This window comes from Triturus cristatus, chromosome 4_1 (genome assembly GCF_964204655.1).
Source record: "Triturus cristatus chromosome 4_1, aTriCri1.1, whole genome shotgun sequence".
In the NCBI taxonomy this organism is placed as follows: Eukaryota; Metazoa; Chordata; class Amphibia; order Caudata; family Salamandridae; genus Triturus; species Triturus cristatus.
The window spans coordinates 819,858,887-819,876,236 of record NC_140585.1 but is presented as its reverse complement, the minus strand read 5'-3'; the positions used below and the strand labels follow the sequence as shown (position 1 = coordinate 819,876,236).

Here is a 17,350-nt window from a genome sequence, read left to right as displayed (position 1 = left end):
TAAGTCGTTGGCTGGTGGGGACTCTGAGAACCTAGATGACAATGATTAAACCGGAGTGTTTATGCATGATTGGTCCATATGCTGTGCGATTCTGATTGTGGTGGTTCCATATGGCACAATAGGGGTAGATACACATTTTTGTGGTCCTTGGGCCAGGATATTAATACGGTGATTAGATACTCCCCCCTGCAGTCCTATGTCAGCTCCTTATCAATATTGTGCTCAAGGGGTGGGGGAGAAGGGTTCCCCCTTATTACTATGCGAGCTGTCACATTGGCGTGTTCTATTCTGATGGGGATACATCATTCCTGAAGTTTGGATTTTTGCAAATGTTATGACGTATTGTGATTGAAGCTACCTATATAACGCTTTGGTGTGTGGTGGGAGGGTGGATTAACATGTGTGCGTTGGTTAACATCCGCCTCTTCGTGTGGCCCACAGTTGCTCTCTATTGTTTGGTGGTTTGTTTTTTTATTTACGCATTGTCTGGGATGATGTTGTTGGAGTGCCTGATTATTGGGTGGGATGCTATTCGCCTTTGCAAGTTGGGGTACGCAAGGCGGGGGAGGGGTTGGGATTTTATTTGGATTTTTTTTGTTGATGCAGATCATGTACCCTTTTTCTTTAACGCTGTGTGGATCGTTAGAGGTGGCATCGGGTGGCGGGGATATCAATGGTTCTTTCTTCGCATAGGACTAGTACTAACCCTGGTAAGACTCAAAATAAACAGTTGCGCCTTCTAACGTGGAATGTCAGGGGGCTAAACGATCATCGCAAGGTGCGGAAATCTTTTGCATTTCTTAAGCGTTGGTCAATCGATATTGCTGTATTGCAGGAAACGCACCATAACCCTGGCAGTAAGTTACTCACAGGTAGGGGGCTATTGGGATCAATCCATGCTGCCTGTTTCACTTCTCACTGCAGAGGAGTATTGACATGGGTCAACCCTAGGTCGGGCCTACAGTTGGACTGCCTCAAGTCCAATCTGGCGGGCAGGTATGTTATCTCCAGCTGTCATGGGCAGGGGTTGGATCTCCTCATAGTTAACTCCTATGGCCCAAACTAGGACGATCCGCTGTTCTACCAATCAATTTTCTCTTTAATTAAGGTGCGCATGCCCACCACCGTGCTATGGGGGGGGGGGGGGGGGGGGGGGGGGATTTTAATTGTATATTGGACACTGATCTCGACAGATCAAGGGGGGCTCCTTGTTCCATATCGAATTCTGCCATACATGATATAACTCTACAGCTGCAGCTGTCTGATGTTTGGAGAGCCAGGTCCCACCAGCGGGGTGGTTTTACACATTACTCAGCGCAACATGATGTCCATACGCGTATTGACTGTTGGTTTATTTCACGTACTCAAATGCCTACAGTGTGTGACTGTGAGGTCCTACCTCGTTCTTTTTCAGACCACTCGCCTATCCTCCTCACTATATCGACGCCCGCTCGTGGCTTTACTCCGTTCTTGTGGAGATTTCCCCCTTACTCCCTGCTCGATTCAGTCTTCAAATCTGATTTACATGCCGCTATCTCGGAGTTCTTTGACATTAATGTGGGCTCGGTAGATTCATTTGCTTCGGTTCTGGAGGGATTCAAAGTATACATCCGAGGGGAGGCCATAAGTAAACATGCAGGAGTCCTCCGCTCTATTAGGGGCAGGCTAGTTTTGTTGGAAAAACAGTTAGTTGCTCTGGAAGCCGACCTATCTGTCAGCAATACTACTGAGTTGAGGGAACAGCTCAAGGCTACTTTTGCCAACTTTCACGAGGAGGCGGATTGTGAGGTTAAACATATGGGAAAATACGCTTCGGCCAGGGCATACGGGGTAACAGATAGGCCAGGTTCTGTGCTTGCTGCGCTGGCTCGCCGCAGATCAGAGACTAGACACATTACCGAAGTATTTGATGAGGACGGCTCTGTTCTGACGGACCAAGATTTGATTAACAATCGATTTCGTAACTACTATCAGGACTTGTACAGCTCTAAGATCGCTCCTAGTGACGATGATATGACGCAATATCTCGAGTATATCGAATTACCGTGGCTGCAAAACTGGCACCGTGAGTTGATGCGCCCCATTGAGATCGCGGAGGTCCGACTCGCCTTAAATTCAATGCATGAAGGGAGTGCTCCTGGTTTGGATGGTCTGACTGTCTCCTTTTAAAAGGTATTTAGTGATCTTCTCATACCTCATATCATCACCTTATTCCAGGAAATGGGAGCAGATGGGATAATGCCCCCGTCCATGCGCGAAGCACTGGTCATCACTCTGCTGAAACCTGGCAAGGATCCTCGTGAATGTCCCTCTTATCGCCCACTGTCTTTAATTAACGTGGACACTAACATTTTTGCTTAAGTGTGGGCTAATCGGCTCTCCCCTCAGCTGCCTCAACTGATTGGACCGGAGCAGGCCGGATTTATTCCTTGTCGTACGCTCGCCTATAATCTGCGTACAGTGTTTGGTGCCATACAGCATGTTCGACTGGAGGTCCAGGCTGCAGCGGTCTTTTTAGATGCTGAAAAGGCCTTGGACTCCATAGAATGGCCGTTCATGCACTCTGTATTATGCCGTATGGGCGTTGGTGAGGTCTTTTTGCAACTTCTGTCGGTGTTGTATAACTCACCTACGGCGTGTGTTCGCACGGGTGATAAAGTCTCAGCCCCATTTCGGATCTTGCATGGCACCCGGCAGGGATGCCCGCTGTCCCCCTTATTGTATGTTGTGGAAGCCGAACCCCTGTTTAGGGCGCTTCGGGAATATCATAGCCACTGTGGACTTCGTTTCCCCGTTATAATCTAATTGTTTCGGCTTACGCTGATGACATGCTTCTATATGTACGTAACCCTGATACTCACCTTGCCCCGGTTATTCGGGAAGTATTAGGTTATAGAGGTCTTTCAGGCCTCAAAATCAACTGGGACAAATCCATAATATTTCCACTGACACCTACAACTAAGCCAATCACACTAGACTACCCACTCCAATGAACAACAGATCTGGTGCTATACCTTGGTATCCAAATCCATACTGATGCAGACTTGGTTCTAAAGTCGAACTATGGCAGAGCGATGGATAAACTTGGAGACGATATAGACCGGTGGATTCGGCTCCCTCTTTCTGTGGCTGGGAGAGTCGCTCTGATGAAGATGGTGGTGCTTCCTCGCTTTCTTTTCCTTTTTGTTTACATCCCCATTGTTGTGCCTCAGTGTCTGTTTCGTGAGCTGCGTTCCCTGATGAATAAATTAGCATGGGCGGGCAAGACGACTAGGGTCGCCTTAGATACTCTTATGTTGCCTTAAACTGCGGGCGATCTGGGTGCCCTGAATCTAGAACTTTACTACAGAATAGCACAGGCCTCGCAGGCTCATAGCTGGGTGCATGGCCCACAGAATCTACCGCATCTCCAGATTGAATGTGTGGCTGCCTTACCCCATCCCCTACCCAGTCTTCTCACTCAGGCGCCCTCGAAAAGATGTGGAATACTGGACTCGGTTAACGCCATGGTTCATGCGGGGAATGCACTACTTAACTTATTTAGCGGTGCTCAACTATACTCGCCCCTTCTACAGGTGGAATGGTGTCAGTGGTTTGTACTTAGCTCAGAGAGAGGTACTGTCAGTTCCTTGTGTAACCTGAATATGCGGACTATGGGGGACGTATTCAGACGAGGCCGGGTATGTTCATGGGAGGAGGCGTCGGATGGCGAAGAGGCTCCTACGTCGCTCACGAAATTCCAATTCTTTAGAACCCAACATGCTCTGTGCTCGGTGCTGGGGGATGAACTTCTGAAACCTATGGCAATCCCTCCTTTGGCGATCCTGCTGGGATCTAAGGCGCCAGGTAAACTAATTTATCGGCTCTATGCCACGTCCATACTCACTAAGGATTATCCCCAGACAAAGGCTAGACTAGCCTGGCAGGCTGACAATGGTTCACCAATCACAGACGAGATTTGGGTTTACTGCTGTGAAGTCATACGCAAGATCTCTATTAATGGCCGTCATAGATTAGCACACTTCAAATTCTTGAACAGAGTCTATTATTCCCCACAACGACTGCATAGATATGGTTTACGTGAGACGGACGCGAGAGTGAGCGTGTCATATGTCAGGTGCTGGGTTCTTTCACGTGGGTGTGGCTGTGTCCACAAGTCGAGGTCTATTGGTCACACATTTTTAAAACGCTGAGCGACATCGTGGGACTCCCTATAACTCCGGACCCACTAATGGCGCTCTTAGGATATATGAAAACTCTTTAAAAAAGCGATCGTAAATTAATAGCTATGGGTCTTCTGCTTGCCAAGCGCAGACTTGCCATGAGATGGATGCGTAGCCCCGTTCCTACTGTGGCTGAATGGGAAAAAGATATGTTGTATTGTAATACACAGTCAGAAGTCTATAACGAAATGCGTCCCTCCTGTAACCGACCAAAGAGTTTCTGGGGGCTATTTGCGCAATACCAACTGTCTAAACAGGACACTAATGACGCACAGGAAGAGTTATGGGCGGACTGTTGTCAATCTGTAACATATTGGTCTCCTTGTGATACTAAGTCTGCATATCTTTAGTTTCCTTCATGCAATTAGAGATACCTTCTGTTCCGAAATGCTTACTTGAACATATTTGACCTCATTTGTGTTTAACAATGGTGCTTTGCTTTTACTCCCGCCTCCTGTAGGCCACACCGACCTATGTATGTTAATATTCTTTCACTGGTGCCTTCATTGATTATGTGATCTGCTTTTTGTATAGGTTTGTTTTTTGTGTGTAACCCATTGTTTGACTAAAACCTTAATAAAAACATTATTATTTTTTTTTTAAATAAAAAAAAAAGTGTGAGATACCAGCGTGTGATTGCTTTGTATGCAGATTTGCGCTGTGATATGCATCTATGTATTCAAGGGATATCTCGGCAAAGTTGTTTCCATTGTTTCGTTGTTATGTTTACACCAACATCTGCGTGCCATTGAGTTTGGTAAGCATGTGGGTTGAATGAGGTAGAGTAGCTGGAAGTTGCGAGAGATAAGCCCTCCAGTCCAGTCAAAAGACCGAGTTATGGTCTCCAAGGCAGTGAGCTGGTGTGTCGCTCCCTGTGCGTTGGAAGGGTAGAGGGCCAGTGGCAGAGTTGAAGCTACTGCAGCCTGGTGGATGCAGGAAGGCAAACCTCTTGTCAACATTGGTCAAAAGTCTTAAAGGATTCACCCTCAAACAGGTACCCAAGAGTGTGGCAGACCCTCTCTCTCCAATGGCTGAAAGAGTGTGGTTGTAGGACTGGCGCAAAATCTGGATTTCGTGTTGGGTGAGAGAAAGTGGTAAGGCCTAGTTTTAAGGCCACTTTGTCTCGTATCTCCAAAACTGTTTTTGTAGGGATTGCGATAAAGGCGCTATGCAGTGGAGCGTGTTTGGGAACCCACACCAAATCCCAGAGGGGCCGACAAAACACAGCCCGATCCATATGAAACCAATGCTTGTCGCTTTCCCTCACAACCCACTCTCAGATGTAGCGCAGATGGGCTAAGCTGTAATATTCAAGGAGGCTGGGGCATCCTAAACTCCCAACCCCCATCTCGGGGAAGCATCAATAATGTGTTAGGAAAGCAAGGGCGCTTACCATCCCAAATAAAGGTACGTATGTCACATTGGAGGTGCATAATCTCATCTTGAGGGAATGAAGTGAGCAGGGTTTGAAAGAGAAAGAGGATGTTAGGCAGGCGAGACATCTTTACTAGATTTAGACAACCCAGCCATGAAACCTTAAGTGGCTTCCAGATGGATTTCCGATATTCCAGCCAGTTGGCCCTTGTCCATGCAGTTAAAGATGGCGTGAGATTGAGACCCAGGTATTTAATTTAGCGAGAGGCCCACTCAAAGGGCGTGAAGGACTGTAGTGCTGGTAGGTCAACGGAAGGGATGGTTAGGTTTAGCAATTGGGATTTAGACATATTGATTTTGAAGTCCGAAACCTCTACAAATGCACTCAAAGTCTGTACTTGTGCCGGAAGAGATGACTGGCTGGGCAGTGGTCAGTACAAGATCATCTACGTACAAGGAGATTTTGTGAGTGCGCCCACTCGAAAGGTATGCCCAAAATATTTTCTGTTTGACGAACGGTAACCGCCAAGGGCTCAACTGTGATGGCAAATAGAAGGGGTGAGAGGGGACAGCCCTCCCAGGTGCCCCTATTTGGGTGGATGGTTTGGGGCAGGCCTCGGTTCACACGGATTCTAGCACTGAGAGAAGTATAAGAGGCCATCATTCTAGTGATCATCATAGGGTCTAGTTCCATCATATGCAGGACTGCCTTTAAAAAGGGCCAGCTGACCGTATCGAATGCCTTCCCTGCATCAAGCAAGACAATCCAAGACAGGATAGCATAACAATGTGATTTCTTCACTAGATGAGCCTGGTGGCATACGTTGTCCGTCCCCCGTCTTATGTATGAAGCAGGCTTGATCCGGATCTATAAGACCCAGGAGGTAGGGTTCCAACCTATTTGCTAGGATTGTAGTATATAGTTTTGCATCCTTGTATAAGAGCGCAATGGGGTGGTAAGAGGCGGACAGGGAAGGGTCCTTGCCCTGTTTTGGAATCAATGCAATCTCTTCCTCAGACATAACAGGGGTAAGACCCGAAGTGGCTGGGAAGGTGTTAAATAGAGCTGACAAGTGCTCTTGTAGTTGGGGAAGAAATTTACGATAAAAGACCACCGGGACCCAGAGTTTTGCCAAGGGGAAGGCCCTTCAGTGCACGTTGGAGCTACACCGCGGAAATATGTGCTTCAAGCAACTCATAGTGTAGTTGGTCAAGTATGTCTCACCTGCTGCCTGCCAAGTAGATGCCAATGGCATCCGGAGGGGCATCGTCACCTTCGTAAAGTTTGTGATAGAAGTCATGGAACGGCTGTTTGGCCGCTTCTGAAGTTGCCTAGGTGCCATTCGCAATATAGAGCCCAGGGATGTGGGTGCGAGTTTGTTGTTGCCTAAGCTTTCGCAGCAAGAGGGTTCTCACCTTATTACATCCTTAATAATATTTGTGTTTGAGTGCAAGCAAGGGGCACTCTGCTTTGTTAGTGCGATGAGTAAGTAGCTGGACCCTGGGCAAAGCCAGATGCCGTTTATTGCGCCGAGACAGGACAGAATGATCAAGACATTCCAGTTCCTTGATGTCCAATGCCAGACCGGTCTCAACCAGTTTGGCCTCCCATGTACGGGCAATAGATTTTGTAGTAATTGCACCTCTAATTGTGGGCTTGAACCTGTCCCTGAGTGCATGTGCCGAGATGTCAGGGTGTGTGTTGGGTTCAAAGTAGTTCGTCCTGGTTTTCGGACGTCCTCAACATCTACCGTCTCGCATAGTATTTGCAAAGGAAGGCTCCATCGCGGGCACGACTAAGTGGTCTACCCTATTCTAGACCAAGTCAGTTCTAGGTGAGCTTGGTCGGAAATTGAAATATCCAATATGAAGGTTGTGTCCAGGTCACGCAATAGGGAGTGGGTGAGAAAGAGGTAGTCGATACAAGAGTATGACTGGTGGACACAGGAGAAGAATGAGAAATCCAGAGTGTCTAGGTGGTGGTACAGCCATGCGTCAACCAGGCCCATGTCGGTGAGGTCACGTTTGAGAGCCGCAGACATAGCATCAGTTCCCTGGAAGGAGGAGGTGCTATGGCCGAGGTCAGGGTCCCAGACCTGAGTGAACCCCTCCCTCCCAATTACCACATTCCGCGACAAGTGATCTTTAAGGAAGCCCCTGAGATAAGAATCGTGGGCCTGGTTCGGAGAGCAGACGTTTAAAAGAGTAAGGGTTTGTGAGCCATGTTGAACCAGTAGCTTCAAGAAACAACCTTCCCCATCCCGTACCGCCCACAAAATCTAGCAGAAGGTAGCCTTACAAAGTATCACAACTACAGCTGTCTTGGTGGGGGCGTATGCCCAGTGACGGTTGGGGTACACAGGCTGTGCCATGCGGAGAGTGGCGTGTCAGAGGAGGTGGGTTTCTTGCAGAAAAATATTTGCGTTCTGCTTGAGGAGATATCGCCATACCTGCTTTCTCTCGTTTGGCATGTTGAGCACCCGCACATTGAGGGTGAGGAGTTTAACACCAGAGATCCCTCAATGTTTTTAAGCTTAGTCTGGGCAAAAGATATTAAATATTTGAAAACTAAGATACACTGCAAAATATGTGTACTATATAGTGCATTTACGTTTGGTCTGGACTTGGGAAGATTCCTCATTGACAGGGGATCTAAGCTTCTAGTCTCACAGTGAGATGCCGGAGCATATCATTTTGAAACATGCAGCCACTAAAGACGGAAAGACTGAATTTGTCTCATGTCATATTAATGATCTGTGGAATTGTAACAGTGCTGAAATACTGAAAATGTTAGTCTTTAAAAACAGAACTGATTTAGTATTTAACACATTTTTACATGCTGTTTTTTTTTTTTAAAGTAAAATAAAAGTGTCAGAAATACATGTTTTATCGTTAGAGGATTCTGAGAAAAACTATTAGAAGTAATTAAATGGGAAAGCGGTTTTCAATTTTAGTTCTTAAAAAAAAATGTTCTGATGGACTTATTGACTCACGGTGGGAACTAATTGTCATGCAAAACAATTTACATACACTACGTAATCTAGTTATCCAATTTAATAGATGTTTAAGGTTTCTACAGAAAGTGGCAAATACCCTAAACAATTTTTACAGAAATTAAACATCTTTAAAAACGAGCACTCTCACTGCACATAAATTCTTTTATCAGTAGAAATTTCCTGAACTATACTAGGAATGTAACAGTACTAAATGTCAGAAAGGAAGGAAATAGACAAAGCAGTCAAAGGTTTTGTGTCCTTCATTTTAGAAACACAATCCTCTCAGGATGTTGAAATGTATTCTCCCCCTCCCCCCCCCCCCCCCCCCCCCCCCCACATGATGACCAAAACCGGTTAAAGTCATCCACGCAAAACCTTTTTACCAGATTAAAATCTCAGGTTGTGATGGATTTTACTGTTAAAATGTATAGGGCATCTAGGCCGAAGGATATATGGGGTCCTTTCCAGAACTATTTACTCATGCGGGACTTAGAGGAGACGGAAACACCCCCCTCAAGAAATTATGCTTGTTCGCTTTGTATATATGCCTTTTCGTCCCACAGTGTTCACCCACCTCCATGCTGTAGAACTGTGCCATGCTACTCACTGTTGTGCTGGACTCATGGAGAGGTATTCTTTATTGCCGCTACTGCTTAAAGTTTTGAGACTCACGATACCCGGGGGTATGTGGCTGGGATGTTGCTATAAGCTTGTTGTATTGTACCACTGATGTTCCAAATGTGCCATCACTATATCAGACTTGAATATGTAATTTGCTAGGACTATGTACCTTTTACAGGATTGTTCCACCAACTGTATTAATATTGCGGAGCAGTATGAGAGAGCACAATACCAGACAAACGCAAGTTAACAATGTGGTAATCAAAAACTGTCATGTTGTTATATGTGAGAAAATTACTAAATAAAATGTTTAAAAAAAAAAAAAAAATTAAATGTATTGGGCATCGCACATTTAAAACTGTAAGCTGAGGTAGTGGCTGAAAATGTGCCACCTGCTCCTATTTCTCCCCCCATCCCCCAACAAGTTTCTATTGCAACAGTTCTGAAACTTCGAATGCACTTTCAAAGAGCACACCCCTACTCACTTGTAAAGTGATGCCAGCAGCCTCCATGTCACCATCTCTTGCTGAAGTAGCCACAGAATGCTGGCAGTTTTTGAAAACTTCAGATGCGCAGATGGTACGCGTTTCACAATTTTTTCCAGAATCTTCACCTGGTAAGACATTGACAGGTTACTTACTTTTGGCTATCCACCAAGCAATGCTTTTTTTTTTTAGAAATACATCCTCTTATTAAAATGAACACTTTTGAAAATAGTATCTGCAGTATACAGTGACGCTATGAAATCCTTGCATGTGCCAGACCCAAATACCACTTTCCAAATTATCTTTCCATAAGAGAAGCACTGCCACTCCTTAACTTGGCCATGAGAACAATCCCCAGGCCAAGGGGACTGGGTTGAGGGAGCAATGATGGGAGAGGGCGAGGGGAGTGGTATTGCAATGACGGGAGAGGGCAGGAGGAGAGCGAGGTAAAAAGCATTGTAAAACCAAAAAACGGTCCATCTCACAGTTAAAGAAAGGAGGTAAACCACAGAAGCACCTACATCAAGAATAATTAAACAACAACAAAACAGTGTTCCAGACAGTCACGACTCTCTAATGCTCATGAAAAGACCTAAGAAAGTCACGAAGCATCAGATTATGAAAAGGAAAAACAAATCTCTCATGATTTAACCACATGTTCACTTGGAGCCAGTCCTTCAGCAATCGAGTTTTTCCTGAACTTCTGGAGCGATTGCCTCCTATGTAGCGTTGTCTGGCTGAGATCAGGAAATAGTCCACCTTGGAACCCTAAATTTTCAAGTTCTGACCTCTATGCCGCTGCATGGAATGTCAGTTGACTCAGATTCCACAAAACCTGTGGATATTTGTCCATTATGAAACATGCCACAAGCTGTGGGTGATGCGTCTAGTCCAAAATCTCTTGATTTTTCTCACGGGAACTTGCACATTATAAACCCTACTTGGTTGTATGTTTACAGTTTAGTGCAGACAGAATATGACCAGGTTCTTCTTTTCTCTCTCTCTCCTAGTGTATGACATTATCGAGGAGCTTCATTGGCTCCGAGAGATTTAAGAATTCCTCCTTAACAAAAACATTTTTAAAGAAAAAGGAAACACCTTTTTCCCATGAAAGCTTCAATCTAGCTAGACTGCCATTATTCAGAATTCAAAATGGCAGAAGGATTATCATTTGACGATGTCGTAATCTCATTAATCTTAGCAGCACCCCCTCTCATCTCTACCACAACTATAACGCAAACAACCTCAACCTTGAATTACTGGAAATCACTAACCGACCAAAGACGTAATTTAGCCATTATGACATAATCTAAGAGGGAATATAGCCTCAAAAAGTCTCAATGTAACTAATGAATCACCGTTTGCTTTTTAGAGAACGCTGAATTTAGAAAGAATTGGTCACTCGTAGCCTGGAAATGCACAAAAGACAGGCTAGTGCTCATTATCCAAATGGCAAAGAAATGATCTGATCCACTACTAGTTAAAAATAAGATCAGTGAAACAGCCTTAAAAACTTTAGTATCAATATTGATGTTCAAGAAAATATTTGGACGAAACTAATAAAACATTTGGTGAATTCAAAGATTTGTTGACTCAGAACAAAAGAACAACGTTTCAAAAGGATCTTAAAAGGTTTTCCTCCGACAAGACCTTCCCATACCCAAAAACAGATTTCCAACCAAAATGGTCAGACATCTGAGAGTCCCAGATCTGACAGCCTGAGGTCTAAGAGATCATCTTTTGTCTCGAATGATAGCGATACCAGCTATAGACAATCAGGCAAGTAGAAGCCTCAACCACAGACAGGTAGAGGGAACCAGAGACCTTACCCACCAACACAACTTTTTTTCAGGTGGAATCCTTATCCACTGCCACACTATCCCGATATACAACCCGGCTTCCTGTGGCAACAACCATACGCTCCTTTATGGGCAGAGGGTGTGGCAAAAAAAGAGGGCAAAGAACACAATGGGAGGCCCAACACCAAAAAGAGAAATAAGTCCTTCCCCAACCAGGAACGTGCAAATCTTTAAGGGAATGGTTAACCTAAGTGATCACACATTTTCGGAAACCCAAAATCCAAGTACTAAATAAAGGCTTGGGTTTCTTTCCCACTCCCAAGTCAGATGTTTTCCAACTGAGAAAGGAACTTGTTGAGTTAGTTCGGTAGATTTGCCTCTTGAATTAACCAGTGATTGGAGAAGTAAAAGATAAGAACACAAGTTTGAGAAATAAATCAAACTTCTATCCACCATCCAGTGCAATGCCACACAAACTAATGGCCTTTGAAAATGCAGTGACACATGATAGCCACAAACTGAATAATCACAGTGATCACACCTTTCAGAACCGAAAAAAAAGAGAGCAAGAAGCAGTAAAAGAGCTGGATGAATTCGGTAACATCATAACCAAACCTGCACATAAGGGCGGTGCCACCGTGATCCTACATAAAGATATGTATAAAACTGAATGCTTAACACTACTAAACAACTCTAGGAACTATAAACTTTTGGAGAGAGATCCAATGAAAGACATTATGGAGGATATACCATTTATGGTTGTGTGGATAATCAAGTCAGAGGCTGAATTTCTATTGAAGAAACATCCTAGGGTATCCTATTTTTATATTCTGCCTATGATATATAAATCCCCCAACCCAGGGAGGCCATTAGTGTCTGAAATCGGGTCACTCTTGGAACCATTATCAAAGTTCACTTACCATTTTTTGGGGCCTCCGGTGTCTCAGATGCCTTCCTACGTAAAACACACTAAAGATATCCTAAACATCTTAGAAGCCATTGACGTTCGACGTAAAGGCCCTATCCAAAAGCATTCCCCAGGAGGCATCCCTGAAGGTCAAAAAACCTCTTCTAAACAAGGTGGCTTGGGAGTCAATCACACCCATTTATTTGGTCATAGATAGATACCAGTCAGCCAGCACACTAGACAGTGGTATGTTTTTCAGGGGGCACGTATAAGGCGCCCTCTTGGCGCATGTCATCATAAATCTTGTACTGGCAGCAGTACAGATTTAAGACAAGGTGTTTGATACCAAACATCATAGGTTTCAGTAAGGCCATCATGTAGCTGGGGAGCTCGTCATGACCAGTGCCCAGAACATATACTTAAGATGGCTTCACTGTTCACTTGTACCATCTACTAATTGAACTAAACAGCACAGGGGCATATCTGCATGAGCAGATATGCCATTACATGTAATATAATGCACCCTGTCTTAGGACTACAAGGCCTTTTGTAGGGGTCTTGCATATAATACATGCAGTGGCTTTGGCATGGTACACAGTCAGTGTGCCATGTCGTGTTTTCACTCATGGTTTGCCATGGCAGGCTGTATGCAATTAGTATGGGGGTCCCTCAGGGTGGCATAATACATGTTGCAGCCCTCAGGGACCCTCTTTGGTACCCATGCCCTAGGTACCAGGGGTATCATTTACTAGGGACATACATGGGTGCTAAAGAGTGTCTACATTGTGTGACAATTAGACCATTTTACCTTGTTTTAGGGAAAGAGGACTGGCGCCTGGTTAGCAGGGGCCCAGTGAACATTAGTCAGAAAACATCAGTACCAGTGGTAAAACGTGGGGATGACCATGACAAAAATAGCATGCAATAATCCCAGACAACTTCTCCAAACCTCTGAAAAACCAACAAATAATCGCCATATGTGTCACAACTCCTGACACCCTTTCAAACAAAACTAAAAAGGTAATAAACACATCTGAGGATCCCAATATCAGGCCCCCTTAATTTCCAAAACCCAATGTTTTCTTCCAAACGAAGCAGGTCACTGAATGATTCAGTGGTTCACACCATACCAAAACTGCCACAACCAAAAAAGACCACCCTGGAATCAATGTGGAATTTGCCTCCAGTATCTGGCCGCTATCTCTGAAGACATTGAAACATTTGTCCACTCACAAAGCAAGTAAAATAACTTGACCTATGTTTAGGAAACCCTGGTGATTGAAACATTCTAAAAACTGCAACTTGACAAATGTAATTTACATGACTGTCCGTCCATGCGGGTTGAAATATGTGGCTTGACAACAAGAAAGATTCATGCCAGAATAAATGAGCATAGAACTACCATCAGGTGTGAAAAAAACAATAACTAGATGTATGTGTCATTTCAATGAAAAAACACATTCTGAAAATTACCTCACCTAATACGTCATTGACAAGTTACCATCAAACATGTTGCAGATAGAAAATAGTTTCATTTAAAGCAGCGCTGGGTATATCGGTAGATGTGTTTTCCGAAAAATGCCTCAAGGAAGACATTCAATGGTCTCAATTATTAGAGGAGCACAGACAGTAAGGTCTTCTCATAGATGTTAAGAGATCAATTATTCCAGAGTTGGTATATTTGTTGAGAATATACAAGTTATTAGTGTACCTTATGCTCTTATAGGCAATTCTCTCTGATATGCTAATGATCTTCTGAATAAGTATATGATCCCCATGAAAAGCATTGTCAACACTATCCGTCTTTTCAAGAAACAATGACATTCATCCCTTTAGGTTATTCTCAATAACTGACGCGCCTAATACAGAATATCTGAGGCAGGTTTTATACGCAAAATTCCAATTAACTATATGTCCTCAAGGGAAATTCCCTATAATAAAAACACAAAAACATTGGCTTTTTCCCCAAAATAAGGATCTTCATAATACATGTTCCATTCGTTTTTTCTGTATTGGAGTTTTTTTTTTTTTTTTAAATATACACTGAATAATTTATGAATGCCCCAACGACTTTTTAAACAAAATAATTGGACTTCGATTCCTCTAATGAGACTTTAAATACAATAAGCCTAACTAAAACTGGTATCTAAACAAGGCGTTTAGGTCTACACGCTTGGCTGCGTCATGATGCCCGTAATGAGGAACAAGCCAGACCGATTGCCTCATGTACCCCAGCCACCAGAGCATTTACTGTTCGGTGGTTGGCAGATGGGCCTATTTAGGTGAATTTGCAGGAACATCCACCTTGACGAAGTAAGTGGGGTCTTGGGGCCTATTTCTTTTTTTTTTTTTAATCCAACAGGTGGGGGGCACTTTACCCTGCTAGGTCGGCTCAGTAAAATGACTAATACACAGTACAGCGAATTGCACTTTGACAACAAAGGTCATGATCATCTCATTGAACTGGTGATTACCACAGGAATTTGAATGTATTACTTAGCTCAAAGTAAGACAACAAACGTCTCAATTGGTTTAATAGAAATTTTTAAAATAGTTCTTTTAACAGTTTTTTTTCCTTCATATAAAAAGTGTGTGACTGCATGGGAGTGCCTCTCTGAATTGCCCGCAGACATTCAGAACCACCGTAAAGTTAGGGTAAGTAGTATGAACAGGATTGCTGGAGACCCTGCAAAAGTCCACGGTAAAGGGAATCCTCCCACAATCTATGAGAGATGCCCGCATAATCAGATTTCCTTAACCAGGTAGGGACGTGCGAGATCGTATAGACCCCTGTGAATGCTGGGAGTAGATATAAAAATACTAGCTAAGGTTCTAGCCACTCGCCTTAGCCGTGTGGTCTCACAACTGGTCCATGAGTACCAGTGTGGATTTATACAAGGAAGGGGAACTCACATGAACACATGCCGCTTCTCACATATGCTACACTCGCTGTCAGGCAGAGCAGATAGGGCAGCAGTTGTCACACTAGATATTGAGAAGGCATTTGACACACTGCGGTGGAAATACTTGTGGGAGGGTCTCAGAATAATGTGACTCAGCGACGAGTTCATTACCTGGGTGCAACTATTATACCGAGGGCCACGTGCACACAGGAGATCGTATCTCGGAGTGTATCACTATTGAAAGAGGCACCCGAAAAGCATGCCCTCTCTTTCTGTTGCTCTTCGCCCTGGCAATGGAGCCATTGGCAATCCGGTAGAGGAGAGATATGGTTGAATGGTGAATTACAGTTGATGGCCACACTCATGTTGTGTCCCTATATGCGGATGACGAGTTACTCTATGTCAGGCAGGCAGAGGAGGTAGTGTCTGCTCTATTGGGCGTATTACACTCCTTTGGGCAGTCATAGGGCTTCCGTATAAATCATGTTAAGACGGCCATCTTCCCGGTAGCCGCTCTAACACAAGTGGCTATACAAGATCTCTCGGCGGTGGAGTTCAGCTGGGAAAACTGATCATTTTAGGTATCTGGGCATATTGGTGGCACACAGGCCTAAATATGGGAACGGTAATCGTGAATCTGACGGAGTTTATACGGTTCTGGAAAAAGCTCCCTCTCTCCATTATTAGGCGTGTCGCACTGGCTAGAGTGGTCCTGCTACCTAGGGTGCTGTATGCCCTACAGTATACACTCTGCCATATCCCGGACACTACTTTTGTTCCTCTGAACAGATTGTTAGTCTCGCTGGTGTGGGCTGGTGGTCATAGTAGGGTGAAATTAGACTGACTCAAAACTAGATACTGACCTGGTTGGACTGGGCCTCCCAGACCTTAAATTATATAATTTTGCTGGACTGCTTCAATATGCAGACAGTGGTGCATGGAGGGGCAAAATATGAAGAAAGCATTACTAACAAGCCATAATAATGGTTCTGATCTGCCCAAATACTTGATGATGGGCACCCGGGTCTCCAGCTCGTGCCCATTTATAATTCGGCATGTAGCGACGATCTGGGAACAGGCAGTCACCCGGGTTGTCCGTAAGGCGCCCTACACGACCTTACTCCCCTTGCAATGGTTGCAAGGGTTCTGTCAAATTCAGGCAGTAATGGACATCTCTAAACGGCACAAAGGAGGGTGCTTGACGGCCGGGGATCTCTTTGCAAAGGAGACCTTCCTAACGTACTAGGAGAATGGAAAAGGGCGTTTGCTCAGGTCCGGGTGGTATCTAGTAACTCTAAGTTTAAACTTAACCAGTTCCACTACTTATATTATACATATTTGAGCCCTCAGAGTCTAGCTCGCTTTAACCCAGTGGGACCTTCCCACTGCCCCAGGTTCGGCTCAGATCCAGCCACTTTCCTGTACAAGACTTGTACATGCATAAGATTACAAAGGTACTGGCATCAAGTTATTCAGACACTTATGACCACCATGTGTAAAAAGAGACAAGGGCACCCGGAGGAATAGGACAGGGAGCTCGGGAACTAGTATTTTACAGGAAACAGTGGTCCCTGAAAGCAAAAAGGGTTTTAGTGGTGCAATGAATATAGCCTCAATCGGTTCTATATTATAGCCAGTGTCCAGCCGGACAAAAACAACTTTAATATACAGAATTTAATAATAATAATCAAACAGATGTAAGTTAAATCTCAGTGGGATACAAGCCTGTATCCTACAACTTACACATCGCATGGAAAACAAAGTGCGAAAAACTTTAGGCAATTTACATGGATGTTTCAATCAGTAAATACTTCAGATAGTGAAACATCTGATACAATAAGGTCACCTTCACGGTAATTTATATACAGTAAATAGAGTGTGTAAGGTAGACAACTGTGTCGACGGCGTTTGAATCCTTATCAGGGGGATATCGGATCATCATCAGGACTAATGAAATAAAATTGCCCGTATAAAAATGCCTGAGTTACATATATAACAACAAAATTACAATAGAAGCAATAGGAGGGAAAAGGGGGAGAAAA

At 44.3% G+C, this 17,350-nt stretch overlaps 1 protein-coding gene across 2 annotated transcripts in view; it reads right to left on the bottom strand.

Annotated features, from left to right (window-relative positions):
* Positions 1–17,350, bottom strand: part of NUP107 (nucleoporin 107) — a 528,088-nt gene that overhangs the window by 452,238 nt on the left and 58,500 nt on the right. For both annotated transcript variants that reach the window (XM_085653472.1, XM_085653473.1), the window contains exon 7: positions 9,700–9,827. In XM_085653472.1, the coding sequence (XP_085509598.1) occupies positions 9,700–9,827 (128 nt within the window). The remainder of the gene's footprint in view (positions 1–9,699; positions 9,828–17,350) is intronic.